The sequence below is a fragment of the Fistularia commersonii genome, chromosome 13, assembly GCF_037954325.1.
Source record: "Fistularia commersonii isolate RoL2024-O1a breed Wild chromosome 13, RoL_Fcom_v1.0, whole genome shotgun sequence".
NCBI classification, from domain to species: Eukaryota; Metazoa; Chordata; class Actinopteri; order Syngnathiformes; family Fistulariidae; genus Fistularia; species Fistularia commersonii.
This window is the reverse complement of record NC_141296.1, coordinates 7,264,851-7,278,321: the sequence shown is the minus strand read 5'-3', so window position 1 is coordinate 7,278,321 and position 13,471 is coordinate 7,264,851. Positions and strand designations below refer to the sequence as shown.

The 13,471-nt window shown below is 36.4% G+C and overlaps 1 protein-coding gene and 1 pseudogene across 10 annotated transcripts in view; both read left to right on the top strand.

Moving 5' to 3' along the window:
- Positions 1-13,471, top strand: part of LOC147227795 (uncharacterized) — a 412,630-nt pseudogene that overhangs the window by 339,273 nt on the left and 59,886 nt on the right.
- LOC147227797 (uncharacterized) overlaps positions 1-13,471 on the top strand; it is a 101,438-nt gene that overhangs the window by 83,120 nt on the left and 4,847 nt on the right. For 7 of the 10 annotated variants that reach the window (XR_015107007.1, XR_015107008.1, XR_015107006.1 and 4 more), the window contains 4 exons: positions 2,862-3,007; positions 3,485-3,515; positions 9,858-10,025; positions 12,947-13,011. The exons of 1 other annotated variant lie outside the window; for it this stretch is intronic. Coding sequence is in view for 4 of the 9 variants with exons in the window: in XM_086157943.1 (XP_086014069.1) it covers positions 2,862-3,007; positions 3,485-3,515; positions 9,858-10,025; positions 12,947-12,971 (370 nt within the window). In the remaining 5 variants the exon portion in view is untranslated. Of the gene's footprint in view, positions 1-2,627; positions 3,008-3,484; positions 3,516-9,857; positions 10,026-12,946; positions 13,012-13,471 lie in introns of those variants that run through there. 2 more of the 10 variants (XR_015107011.1, XR_015107010.1) reach the window with 2 other exon arrangements.

Sequence of the window (13,471 nt, the reverse complement as noted above, 5' to 3'; positions counted from 1 at the left end):
TCCAAACTTCTTTGCAGATAAGTCTTTACTTGGAGACGCCAAACACATGGTGGGTGACTCTTGGACTGTGACGTCAGCCTCACTCCTCTGTCTTATGCTTTTTAATACCATTAGCATGAAAAGGGAATCTCACAGCAAATCCTCTCCAATACCAGTTCTTTCTAAGAGTGTGAAAAGATCAACCATTTTAAACTACGCTTATATCATAATGTAACCGTCACCCTTAAGATAAAACTGCTGCATGTGTGATGTTTGAAACGAAAAAACGTATTTGTACATGATGTATAAATGTGTTACAAAAAAAGGTTTCCAGTAGGCATAAGCACAAAAATTCTAAAGTCCATCACTCAAATAGCTATTTTGAAATAAAAAAAAAACCCAGACATAAATAGTACACTTTTGAAACAAGATTTGCGAGATATAGTAGTAGCAAACTTTTGTCTTGAAAATAACCCTTCCAATAAGTTTTTTCATATTTTGCAGAAGAGTGCTGTTTTTTCATGATTTGCATTACTGTATGGATGATTGAGGTATTTATTATTATTATTACTATTATTAAATTAATATAACTCAAATGCATTTGTTTTAAAAATATTTAAGTCACATATTTACCATTTTTAACAACACAATGTTCCAAGGAAATATATCTGGATTATCAAATATTTCGTACCAACTTGGTGGTCATCCTTTAACTTGATTGATACGACAGGAAAGAGTTGTAGTTATTATTAAAGACTTTAACAGTTGGTGGTTTTGCTTCTTTAACCTTTCTATGTTCTTTGTTCATTGTTTTGACGTTATATTTTCAGCAATTATTTAAATAACAAAGGGTGTGCACACATATTATTGATTTGCATTATGCAGTGGGCGCCTCTGAGCATCTGCACGGTGTTGTTGCATAAATTCAGTGCACACAAAAGATACAGTAAGTGTATGTAGTGAAAGAACCACAGATGATGTCAATGTGCAATAGTTACATTGCTAGATCCTATACATTCTACACATGCTTTACAAAGTGGAAAGCACAAACTAAGAAAAAAATAATAAATATATTTGGTGTAATATATTGCGTTTGTAACAAAAGACTAAATGCTACTCAATATCCCCATGATATTAGGTAATAAAACATTAAGAAAGAGCAACACAGGGAATTTATGATGCTTACTAGAGGGTTCTTGTTTCAGACTATACACTACGAATGTTATATATCAAGTGGGCAATTGCAGGCTGGAAAGACAAGCCTCTGGATGACTGCGTCATCTCCTTTGTCCAAAACTGAGGGGGTGTAACTGTTAGCCAAAAGCCTGTGTCCAGATTCTCCTCATATGCCCTCAGGGAACTGGAAAAGGTACCGTTGGCCATCTGACCTCAGCCTTAAAGAATTCCAGTCACTCACTGTTACTAAATCTTTATCTTCACACAGTCTATAGCTTTGCTTCTGAGTCATAAACTGTCTGCCTTTCTGCTTCTATAGTCATTGGGCCATTTTATTATCTCAGTAGGGTACAGAGTTCAGGCAGCAGTCATCCCCAGCACAGAGGTGAAATGTTTAGGGAACCCCTTGGCTACTGTGCTTCCATCTACAGACTAGTACAAACTGAGGAGACACTAAACCAGAAACTGTTTTTTTTTTTTTTTAATTTGTCATTGCACAGGCAGATATTACATGAACCTTTTAATCATATACACATGCTCAGAGAGCTCTAGACACCAGCCTCACTGTGAAAGGATGATCATTGGAACTGCAAATGTATCACCAATCATGGATGCAACGTAACTATAAATACATATTTGACATTCATTCAAAAATTCAAAGTTTTTGTTGTTGTTTTTTTTTGGTCAGGCTGCAGATCATAGAAGATTTTTTTTTTACTGCACATACTTGGAACTTTTATGCTATATGCAAACTTATGATGGCTTCAATTTAACCTTAGTCATAAATTTCCATAATGTATTTGTTATGAATTTACACTTAGGAGGAACTAGCATCTGAGGAACAATTCAGCAAAAAAATATAAACACATCTCTCTCGCTCTCTCTCTCTCTCCATATATATATATACATACACACACACACACATATATATATATATGTATATGCACATGTATTTTTTAGCAAATATTTATTTAGCAAAGTCTAGGCACCATGATACAACAATTAAATATGCTGAAGTATGTGAAATACTTAGAGGAAAACAGCAGCCATGTACAATATCATTCCCAGTGAAAACTAATTGAAGTGCAGTACAGACATATAATCAGCTTTCAGGAATCTACATGAGGTTGATTAATGCAGCCCCTTTTTAATGCACCAATTAAAGTGTATTTAATCAGTGCGGAATGCAGTGAGTGTGTTCACACTGGTGTCACAAAGGAGTCCTGGTTGCATGACAGAAGACACATCTCTCTTCCCCAGCTGGAGCTCATAGCATTCTGGGATTTACCTTGACTCTTTTTCTCAGAGCTGATACAAATGATGGGATGTTGAATGTGTTTTGTCTTGTCATTGTGTGCCTACTGTTCAGCGCATGTTCCCTGAATAAGCCTCACTAGTGCACTACTCCTGAGTCAAGCAGATTCACTTCTGGCAAAATTAAATGTATTTCATTTTTGGTTCTTGCTAAAGAAAGGAACTCTATCCTTAGAAGGATAAAAACATCTCCTGTGTGAGCCTAATCCTTCTCTCTGCAGCAAAAAGTACTGTCGTTTCTGCCATTGAAGACACTAGATTCCGTAAGAAAGAATGCTTATTCCAAATTACTCGTAATTTTAAATCTCTAGAAAGATATTTGCCTTACCAAGCAAGTTGTGTCATTATATTTAGATCATATCTTGGCCGAATTGTATTTTCATCATTTTCAGATGCCAATGTGGAATCTTGTTGCCATTGTCATCATGGCAGACTGGGAGCCGGGGAGAGGACGCCAGCACAGTGCCAGTTGGCTCGGATAGTGAAAACACAAGGCAGACACAGCACCATTATAATCTTTATCGCTCCAGACACGAAGGTCACTACATGGCATGCAGTTTGTGTGTTCCATTAACTGCAAGACATTCTATATACAATGTAAGAAAGAACTTACATTAGAATATTACCGAACACAACACTCTGCCGTAGTACCCTTGTACTTTAATGAGGAGATTAATTACAATGAATTAGATAATCTTGTGTGAGCAGTGCTAAGCTATAACTGTTGTGAAACTAACAAGAGGAGTACATTTGTATTACCACTGCCTGGTTTTCTGTCTGCCTGCGTTTATTCATGTTGCTTAATTGTGTATTCTGACATATTTTGTCTTGTTTTATCCTGTTTCGTTTTGCCAGGTTTGTGCATGCCTACATTGTTCGCCTGCTTGCTTGCATGGATAAAGGTTCTTGTTGTATTTGAATGTGATCGATGAGCTCTTTTTCACTGCATTTTACTTGTGCTTTGTTTTTGTATGTGATTTTTTCGTCTTTTTTTTTTTTCTCTCTTTAAACACAGAAATCAACAATTGGCCCACGGACGACACTTGGTACGTAGCTTACCAAATAAAAAAATGAGGATTTAAGAGTAAGGTCAGTCAGTGTGTGTATTTTCCCTGTGTTAATGGAATGTATGTAAGGACATATAATAAAACAGGCCACTAAGAAAACCAACATAACAAGTTGCAAGTTTCATAGTGGTTAAGAATTTATGACAAGTAGCTAAAAGGACTTTTAACTGATTTGATTTGACAGATTATGTTGCAGTATCAATGTAATGATGGTGCCTCTATGTTTCATTTATACATAAACAAGGCAAAACCAGATGAATTTATTTTATGGATCAACAAGGAACATAAGCTCAAACATATTCCGGTCAATATTCTCTCAGTATATTGAAAAATATACCAGCCCACCGTAGGCTATAAACATCTCTACGACATGACAAATGCACTGCATCCGGCTGTTGGTGTCAGCACAAACTAAAACTCAATCGAGACTAGTTAAATAAGTTAATAAGTAAAATTAATTAATTTGCCTTCGCTTAGAATAAATAAAACCTACTGTACCTTAAGTTACTGTATAGCTTTATCAATTTGGTGCATCCCTCTATTCTCCTGATGGTAGTTTAGTTGCTTGCCAATATCGGGGGCAAAGTCATTATCTTATGCTCAGCAGGTGTAGACATTATTGGAGTGTCGAACTAATGATATGTAATGAGCTCTCTGTGACACATGTCTAGCCACCTCTCGTATCACGAGGCCCATTAATAGATAACAGCATCATAATTAGCTTTGCGGGGAAGCTAAGCCTTGGCTTATAAATATATCAAACTATATATAAGTTGCATTTGTACTGCTTGTGCAATTTCAAGTGTTGCGTGTTACAGCACTGACCTAAAAAGTGTGTTAATCTCCTTACATGATTTTTTGGTGCATTTGGTTTGCACGGCAACCTTGGTGATGTTTACATACGAACACAGCACAGACTTGTAGTATGCAAACTACTGATAAGTGCCCCCTCAAAGCCCGCACATGAAGATTTATCTGTTAGTTCTTTCTTAAACCAACAATAAAATTATTTCATGACTAACAGGCAGATGACTCATTACAGTTAGTGTTTTTCGGTTTGCTGAAAGCCAGGACCCAAATACATGGCTGTCTTAAAAATTTATATTGAAATGGTTTTGATGTTGTACCCCACTGCAAACACTTTCAGCCCCCTGCAAGTCTCCTAGCAACAGCAAACAAAGACAGGACCCATCTCAAGTTTCCCGTGGAGCGGCCAGTCCGGCGTGCTTTTGATCTTGACTGGGAAAATAGCTGAGTGGGCACTACTCGCATTTGTCTTTCATTTACTCCAGGTCCCCCATCCACCCCCTCCCTAAGGTTCCCCTGAAACAGCCAAATCTTCATCTGTCCCCAGCAACCAATAGGCCTCCTTGATAATCAAACATAGAAAAGGGAATAATTTGGGGAACTGCAGAGTTTTGCTTAAAATGGATGGTTTTGTTTTGGTGCATAGTCGCTACCTTTTAGTAGGCTATCATTTGTGGTTTCTAATGTGGAGGAAAGGAAAAAAAACAAAACAAGATGGTATTTCATTCATTGCTTTCATCCTCTCAGGACTGCCTTGATGCAGAATTTATTAACTGGTGTCTAAGAGCTTTGAAATGAAAACCTTTTAATAAACAAATGAAACGTTTTTAACACCGACAAGGCTGGTTTCTACTATATGAGCCTGAATCACAGGGAAAGTACTTGTACTCTGTAACTGTTTCAAAGTGAGGAGGAGGGCCCAGAAAGGAGGGAATTTTGGTTTTTGAAAACCATTGTACTTCAGCTGAGTAGTATTGTATGAGTACTACACTCAGGAAAAATTGATGCTTTTGATGAAAGTGTCACGAACCAAAATATGATAAAATGCCTTAATCTTTTGGAAAATGAATCCATGCAAGTTTCGGCAATGCATCTCTGCACTATTAAATGCTATCTTATGCCAGTGCTCTGCTTTCTTTCAAAACAACTCAGACAGTTCGAGAGATTAAACAAATTGAAGTGTTACACACTGTTTTGGTGTAATTTACTGTAATTGATGTTTCTATCTAGTGCCGAGGCCTTCCAGAGCAATTGCTTGTGTTTGTAGGAAGACATGCAGCCCAGTGGGGTGTATTGACTCAGGCTGTTGACTAATACTGCTCTATGGGCATGTTTTAATGTTCTCCCATTGTTTGACTAACATACTCCCCTGCAAAGCCAAACGCACACCTTTTACACTGCTGAAGATGTAGATCGTAGTATGTTGTGTACTCTGTCCACACATAATCAAGATTATTTTTGGTGAGAATGGGTAAGAATGTGATGTGGTTTTATAATGCTAACTCAAAAGAATGCTGATCAAAAAGACAGGCAGGTTTCTGCATGAACAATGCAATTTTGGGTGCAAGGGCCTGGTATAATTCAATTGTGTGGGGAAAATCTTAGTTCAATAAAATGTACATATATGCTGTGTGTGAGGATGGTGCAGCTGTACAGATGAGACAGTAAAACATGGAGGAATTATTAAATGTTTAAACAGGCATTTTGAAAGCTGTCATAAAATCCATCACAATAAAAAGAAAGATGTTACTTCACCAAACTTCTCTTAGAAGGAAAATCTCTTGAAACATGAGATAAATCACATCAAACTTTTTTCACCGGTCTCTTTATTTACCACAACTGTACAGTCGGCTCAGTAACTCGGTACAAACACTAAATGCCACTTTTCTGTAAATCATATGAAAAGTTGTACATTGATAATACTCTTTTTTCTGTGTTTTGTATATGTATATTATTTCCGATTTTTTTTAAAAAGAAATTAAAGACAATTGGACACAGCCAAAGTGCACTAGGTGAACATCATGGTAATGTCGGAAAAAGAAAAAAAAAAAAGAAATAAGATTAAGATGATTTCTGGAGATATTATCATAATGTTTGTTGTGGAAAGGACAATCTCCAGACATATACTGTGTGGTACCCACCATGACTAAATAATGATAAGTTGCCTGATCCCTCACATATTCTTAGTATATATCTTACATATATGTGTATTTTAAAGCAATTGTAGTTTAAGTGAATAATTTAATTTTTTCAATTTTTCGAGATGAATTTACGCAGCAATTTTAGGGGCAGTTATGTTGAATTGAAAAAAAAAATCTTGGTTGCAACATCACTGCAACATCATCGTTCATGTGAAATATGTGAAACTATATTTAAACAAGACACAAGACACCAAAAAGACTCGATTGGCTGTTTCTCACTGTATGAACCACAGGGTGTTGATCTTTATGCACACACACACACACACACACACACACACACACACACACACACACACACACACACACACACACACAAGGACACACAGGTCACTATTTGTACTCACATGTTGTCACAGAGCTGTAAATGTTCATCAACACATGTTTACATGTTAATTTTTTTGTCTGAAAAAAATCAACAAGTGAACATGTGCTCTTGTTTAACTTTTTTAACAGTTTTGTCAAACTGAGCAATCAGACGGGGGGGCCGGCACATCTTCCACCTACAGCCAGACACAAACACCATTCAATCAAATGCACTCCCCCAGTAATTAAAAGACCAGCAATCACAACTCTAATGGTATAATGCAAATCTTTTAAGGATCGTATTTTTCTTTATTATAAAGAACTATTATGTTGTCTCTCTTTATGACTTCAAATGAAATAACTGGTAAGTATATCATGTGTAGTCTATATATATATATATATATATATATATATATATATGCATATTATTCTAAGTACAATATTCTACAGAAAAGCTACTCAATTAATCTCAAATAAAGCTTAGTTTTACCAACGGTTCAAGAATGGACATTCAAGATTTTAGTATGAATGCATTATTATTCATATCTTATTCATGCAAAATCTCAGTTGTGAGTAAATATCAGGAAATCATAATCTATACAGCTGCTCTATGTTCATGTTGCAGTTGAATAAAGTCTGCTACACATGTTACCTGTTTTTTTAAATCCATGGTGCTTATCTGTACTATTTGCGTATCCTTCAGCACAACGATGTGTGCTTGTCTTTAAGACCAGTAAATACCGTATTTAGTCTGTAACACAATGCTTGTTTTTTATTTAGGAACAGTCATTCGGCTGCTATTTGTTGTTGTCAAAGTGACTCTCCAAAGAGAGGGTTTTCCATTTTATCACAATCTTTTTATGGAGCAAATTTTGTGTTCGTTTGTGTTGTAAATGAACTACATAGCTCCCCAATCCCACCCTCACTGTAGTTTACTTTCCCCACTCAATCCCAACACATTTTTATTTTTTACAGATAGATATGCAGACATGTCTTATATTCATTGTTGCACAGCGTTTATCTGTGCGCACATACAGCACTCATCCATGATACAAGAAAAACACTTGTTTCAAGTAAATTTCTGGCCTGTATGACAGGCGAAAAAAAAGGGGTTTTCCTTTACCGCAGGCCTTCAAGAGCTAATTTTCCTAAAACTAAGGAGGGATAAACAAAAGCAGCATTTATATTTTGCAGTCCCAAAATCTACCAAAACTGATTTAGCATATTTATTTATAACATGTTTCTGATACAGGTTCCTGAGCTAAAGATCATGACATCTGACATCAAGCATGTCTTCATGCTTCTCTGCACCACCCCTCGCGACTGATTGCACATGTGCCAGATAAATGTTGTGCTGGAAAACGTATTATTGCCCCGAGCAGTTGTTCTCACTTTAATTCCTACACTTCCATGCTTACCAAATATAGCTGCATTCTGGTACCAATCCGCTTTAACATTGCTTTGCAAAAAGCCCAAGTTTCATGGTAAAATTATTATTTCATCATTTGTGGCACAAATAAATATTTTCAGCCTCATTACATCTATTTGAATTAGAGTTCATTTACACCATAAATTCCACAAATCTATTTCAAATGTTTCTTTGTCTGCCAAGCCAAGCCAAGTCTCTATATATGAATAACTTGCTAAAAACAAGCAACTGTTAAGCATTGCATACATTATTAATTTTAACGACTCTATTCAAACTCGCTCCTTCAGACCTCATACATTTTAGAATATAAAATGAAATTCACGTAGCTTCTTGAATATCCAAAGTTACTTATTTACCCAAAGATATGTACCAGCATTGCTCATTGTGAATAATGAGAACATTTTTTATTCAATATTTCTCCCTATAGACAAAATACGTTTTTACTCTTCCTCCTACGATTAGATGTAAGAGCTTGACTAAAATTTGAACGATATATGTGCAGAGTTTGAACTTAAAGGCTGTTTTGATAATCATCGACTAAAGTTGGCGTTTCCTATTGAATTCAATCATTTTTTGTATATTAAATACAATTATTTTATTTCATTTATTTTGCAATAACCTCGCTAAACACACTTTTTATATAGTATTTTCTTGGGCATCCTCTGGACTTATTAGAGTCAAAACTGTTGTCATCAGTCAAAGGGTGACAAGTTTGATTCCTTGAACGACTATCTTTTCAATAAGAGTCGCTAATATTCAAGGTGACTGTTATTTTTCATAGATGGCTATGCAAAATATTTATTTTATTTATATACATAATATTTATCAATTATAACATAATGCAAAAGCATTATGTTTTAGAGGGAGTCAATGTCTGTATAACCCCACCTGTGGATTGCACCTCATATAGTGTACAGTGATCCACTTCCTTGACTACCCCAAAAAGTTGTTCTGCCCTTTGCACAAATTGATCATACCATTCTCTTTTACATATTTAATTCTTTATGTGCACTTATATAATACTAAGCACACTCGGCTTCTCCAACCATCATTTCATTTTCACATTTAGGTTAAATTATGTTTTCGTATTTATATTATAGAATCGGAACCTTGCAACACTGTATCAGCTAGTCAGATTATCTGTCCTTTTTCTGTGCATACACACATTTTCAGTCATGAATCTACACAGACACTTTTGTATCTGGCCCCTTGGACTCGTGCTGCATTCCTTTATGGCGAGAGGCAGGAAGTAGGAAATGGGAAATGTGCCACCATTTACCTTTGTGACAGAACTGGAGTTGAACTGCATAGATTGCTGAGTAGTCTGCGGGTGGACTGAATTTAAAAACAAGAATGTGACAAAAATGTGTTCACACAGCCTCATAAATGTACTTGAATATGACATAAAATCTAAATAAAAATTGTGTATGCATAGTTTTTTTTTGCATATATAATTTAGGTATATGCAGGTATTTGCACCAAATGACATCAAAAGAGACAGTGGAGGTTGAGAAGCAGTACCTCGAATTCCAACTAGGAATTCAGAGCAGACACACCAATTTATTTGATTTTTCTTCTTAGGCGTTACAGTCGAATCAGCATCTATTCCCTCAGGGGCCACAACATAGAAAGCGTGTGCAACAGCACAGAGGCTAAAAACCCACGAGCGTTAGCATCTGACACCGGCATGGCTCACCAGGGAGTTGGGTTATCACTGCAGAGCACACCTGTCAGCTACCTTTACATAAGGTAGGACATACACTGAACATTGTTAACGTCATTTTTTTAACACTTAACACAGTATGGAGATGAAACAGGAAAACCTGATTTCCATCCCCTACATTCACTTGCTTGGTTTGTTGTTTGTCTTACTCCTTCTCCTGACCAGGAGGATTCCTCTCCCTCATTCTTGCAGTGTAGATGTAAATATTGACGTCCATGATGCTACGTCACTTTCCCAACCATTGACAAAGCTCGGATCAGTGACATCTGTAATAGTTTTTCTAACTTACTCCGACCATTTTACCCCTCCCCACTATTAGGTCATTCAGTGAGTTCTTTGAGGAACGTGGTCCAAAGCCTACCTCACCAGCTGTACCCAAGTTTAGCAAGTCTTTGCGTCTCAGTTTCCTTTGGGATTATTTTTGAATGTTTAGGTTGAGTTACCCCAGACAAGGCATGTTTAATGAATGAAACAGCACAATGACAAGATGATCGCTATTAACTCGAAATCAAAAGATTCTGTATGTTCGGAGTAAATTTGTGGCATTTTTAAAAGTGGGACCTTTGAAATTGTCCCACAGGGACACTCCTCAGTGTCCCAAGAAAAGAGTTAATTCTGGATAATACAATTTACATTTAACATGAAAATATGGCAATAAATAATGTTTCCCTCTATGTGATACTGTGATAACACATTTGTTCCTATCAAACTTTCAGCCACCAGTGGCAGGGAGAGAGGCAATTCTCCAGAGCAACACTCTAGCAGTGAGCAAAGATGCTTTTAAATGAGAAAAAAAATAAAAAGAAATGGTCCCAATTGGGGGTGAGGCAGGACTGGAGAAGACTCAGATGAATTAAACTGGAGTTATGTATGATAGATATGTGTGACTTGATACATTCAGGGGGAATTGGAGTTTATCTCCCTTATTTAAAATCCTATGATTTTCAATATGCAGTGTTTTTTATTTTTTTACTTTTTTTCATGAACTAGCACACACTGGCACGTTTGTAGACAAGGAAACATTTTAACAGCGTAATAAGCTATTATTTTGTGTTTAAAAGGACAAAGAATGACTGAGAGGTTTGGATGAAAATGGGATATACTGTGCCTTCTCCAGCACAGATGTGCCTTTTGTCATGCCACATTGATTAGTTAGAACAAGAAAAGAAAGTATAATAGATAAAACATTTTTTCCAAAATGCTCTTTCCAGAGCAGAACACAAGGGCTGCAACCGCAAATAATGCTGTTGCAAATAACAAACAAACAAATTAAATCACAGCTGCTCCCTTTAAAATATAATTTATACAAATAGATGCAGGTATCACTGATTAGAGAATAAATTGTTTTACAAACTTGAGTTCTTGTTAAGGAGGATAAGACCTCCTCGATATATTTTGTTTGTTAGTGAATATGATACCACTCCTGCAATTTACATAGACGAAAAGGAAAAGCAATTTGAGGATCAGTCTCTTCATGGTTCGCATCTCAAATGTGGAACAAAGACTTAGTGTATCTGTATTATGCACCGAACATATTAATTGATATAAGCCAAGAAAGCAATTGAAATGCTCTCATGTTATTCTCCCTTAGTGTTAAGAGATGCCGGCCCCTGCTCGTCAAATAGTGTTACGTCTCACTCTGTGTGCACCTCTAAATGACTCACAAGCCATCCTGCGGTCTCTAAAAATCCAGTTTAATCCTCCTCCTACCTAAAGTAGACTGACTTTACTTTTGATATCTTTATAGTCGTGAAGTCCAAGGACAGAGCAAAGCTAGGGTTGTAGAGAACGATCAAAACACCAGACCATGACTAAAATGTGTAACTAATACCTAACCAAAGAATTTATCTATTCCTCTCGATTAGAACTTTTTACACCCCTAAAAACACTAAAAAATGCCTTACACATCTGTGTTAGATGCTGTTAGTGGAGACAAAATCCGGGTTTAATGACTTGACGATGATGCTTACAGTTGACACTGCTTGACAATAAATACCCCAACAATTCATTTTACGAGGGGTAAAACTGGTATTATACTGAATAATTGTTCATTTCCTGTATTTGTTCAATCCAAAGGCACTCCCTTTGATTCATTATCTATACCGCTTATCTTGCACTGAGGGGGGTAAGGGGGGCCTATCACAACAGGCACTGGGCGAGACGTGGGGTTCACCCTGGACCCGTTGCCAGTCAATCCCAGAGGCATATATAGAGACCAAAACCATTCACTCTCTTATTCACACGCTTGAGCAATTTAGAGTCTCTGATGAACCTGTGTGTAGATCCTGGAGGAAACCCACACACACAGGAGAAGAAAATGCAAACTCCACACAGCAAGGCTCCCTGTGGGAATCCAACCAGGGACCCTCCTGTTGTGAAGCAGAAGCGTGAACTACTATCCATAGTAACCTTATTTTGCTACAACTTAAATGTCACATCATAGTTCTTTGTTAAATAGAATAGAATAGAATAATAGAATAATAACATTTCAAATTGTGTATGTCAAATTTTTCAGATGTAGTTTTTGAAATTCGAGCAACATGATCTACATGCACACACGCACACACACGTATGTTATTTTATCTATCTATCTATCTATCTATCTATCTATCTATCTATCTATCTATCTATCTATCTATCTATCTATCTATCTATCTATCTATCTATCTATCTATCTATCTATCTATCTATCTATCTATCTATCTATCTATCTATCTATCTATCTATCTATCTGTTTGTCTGTCAATCCCAGAGCTCATTTATGAGCTTATTTCCATAAATATTATACTTACCTTTACTGAAAATTAAATCAATCAGCATTGTCAAATATGCATTTTATCACAATCTGCTGGCTCTTATCAAAGCAAATACGCTAACAGTTTACACGCATATATTTACCAATCAATCATTCATTACATTCATACTTTTCCTTTTCTGTTTTTTTCAGGAACTATTACTACACTCTTTACTAGACAATGCAGAAACAAGAGTTCAACAGGTTTTGATCCAACGGTAGGGTCTGCAGTTCGTCTCACCTTGAAATTTTTTTTTCATTTTGTGGGCAATGGCTTTTCAGCACCCCTTCCATTTCACCCCTACCATCTTCACTGGAGTCTACGGATATATAGAATTTTTTTGAATCTCTCACAGCTATTTATAATAAGGTAAAGACGGGTTATGCCTTCTCAATTTATGTCAGCCTATATGCTATGTGCACTCAGAAGAAGTCAGGATCTGTTTGTGCCATATAGGAGTTATCACCTATTAACTATATGACATTATGAGAGGAAAAAAAAACAATCATGCCACAGACGGAGTGGGGGTGGGGTGGCATTTGTCGGTGCTCTCATTGGGGTTCAAAACTAGATCGTAAAATGTCTGTCTTTGTCTAATCCAACACATTTTATTTTTGTAACTGAGAAATCTGTTCAGGGACCCCAACATTTTTTTTCCAACTGTCAGGGTGTCATTT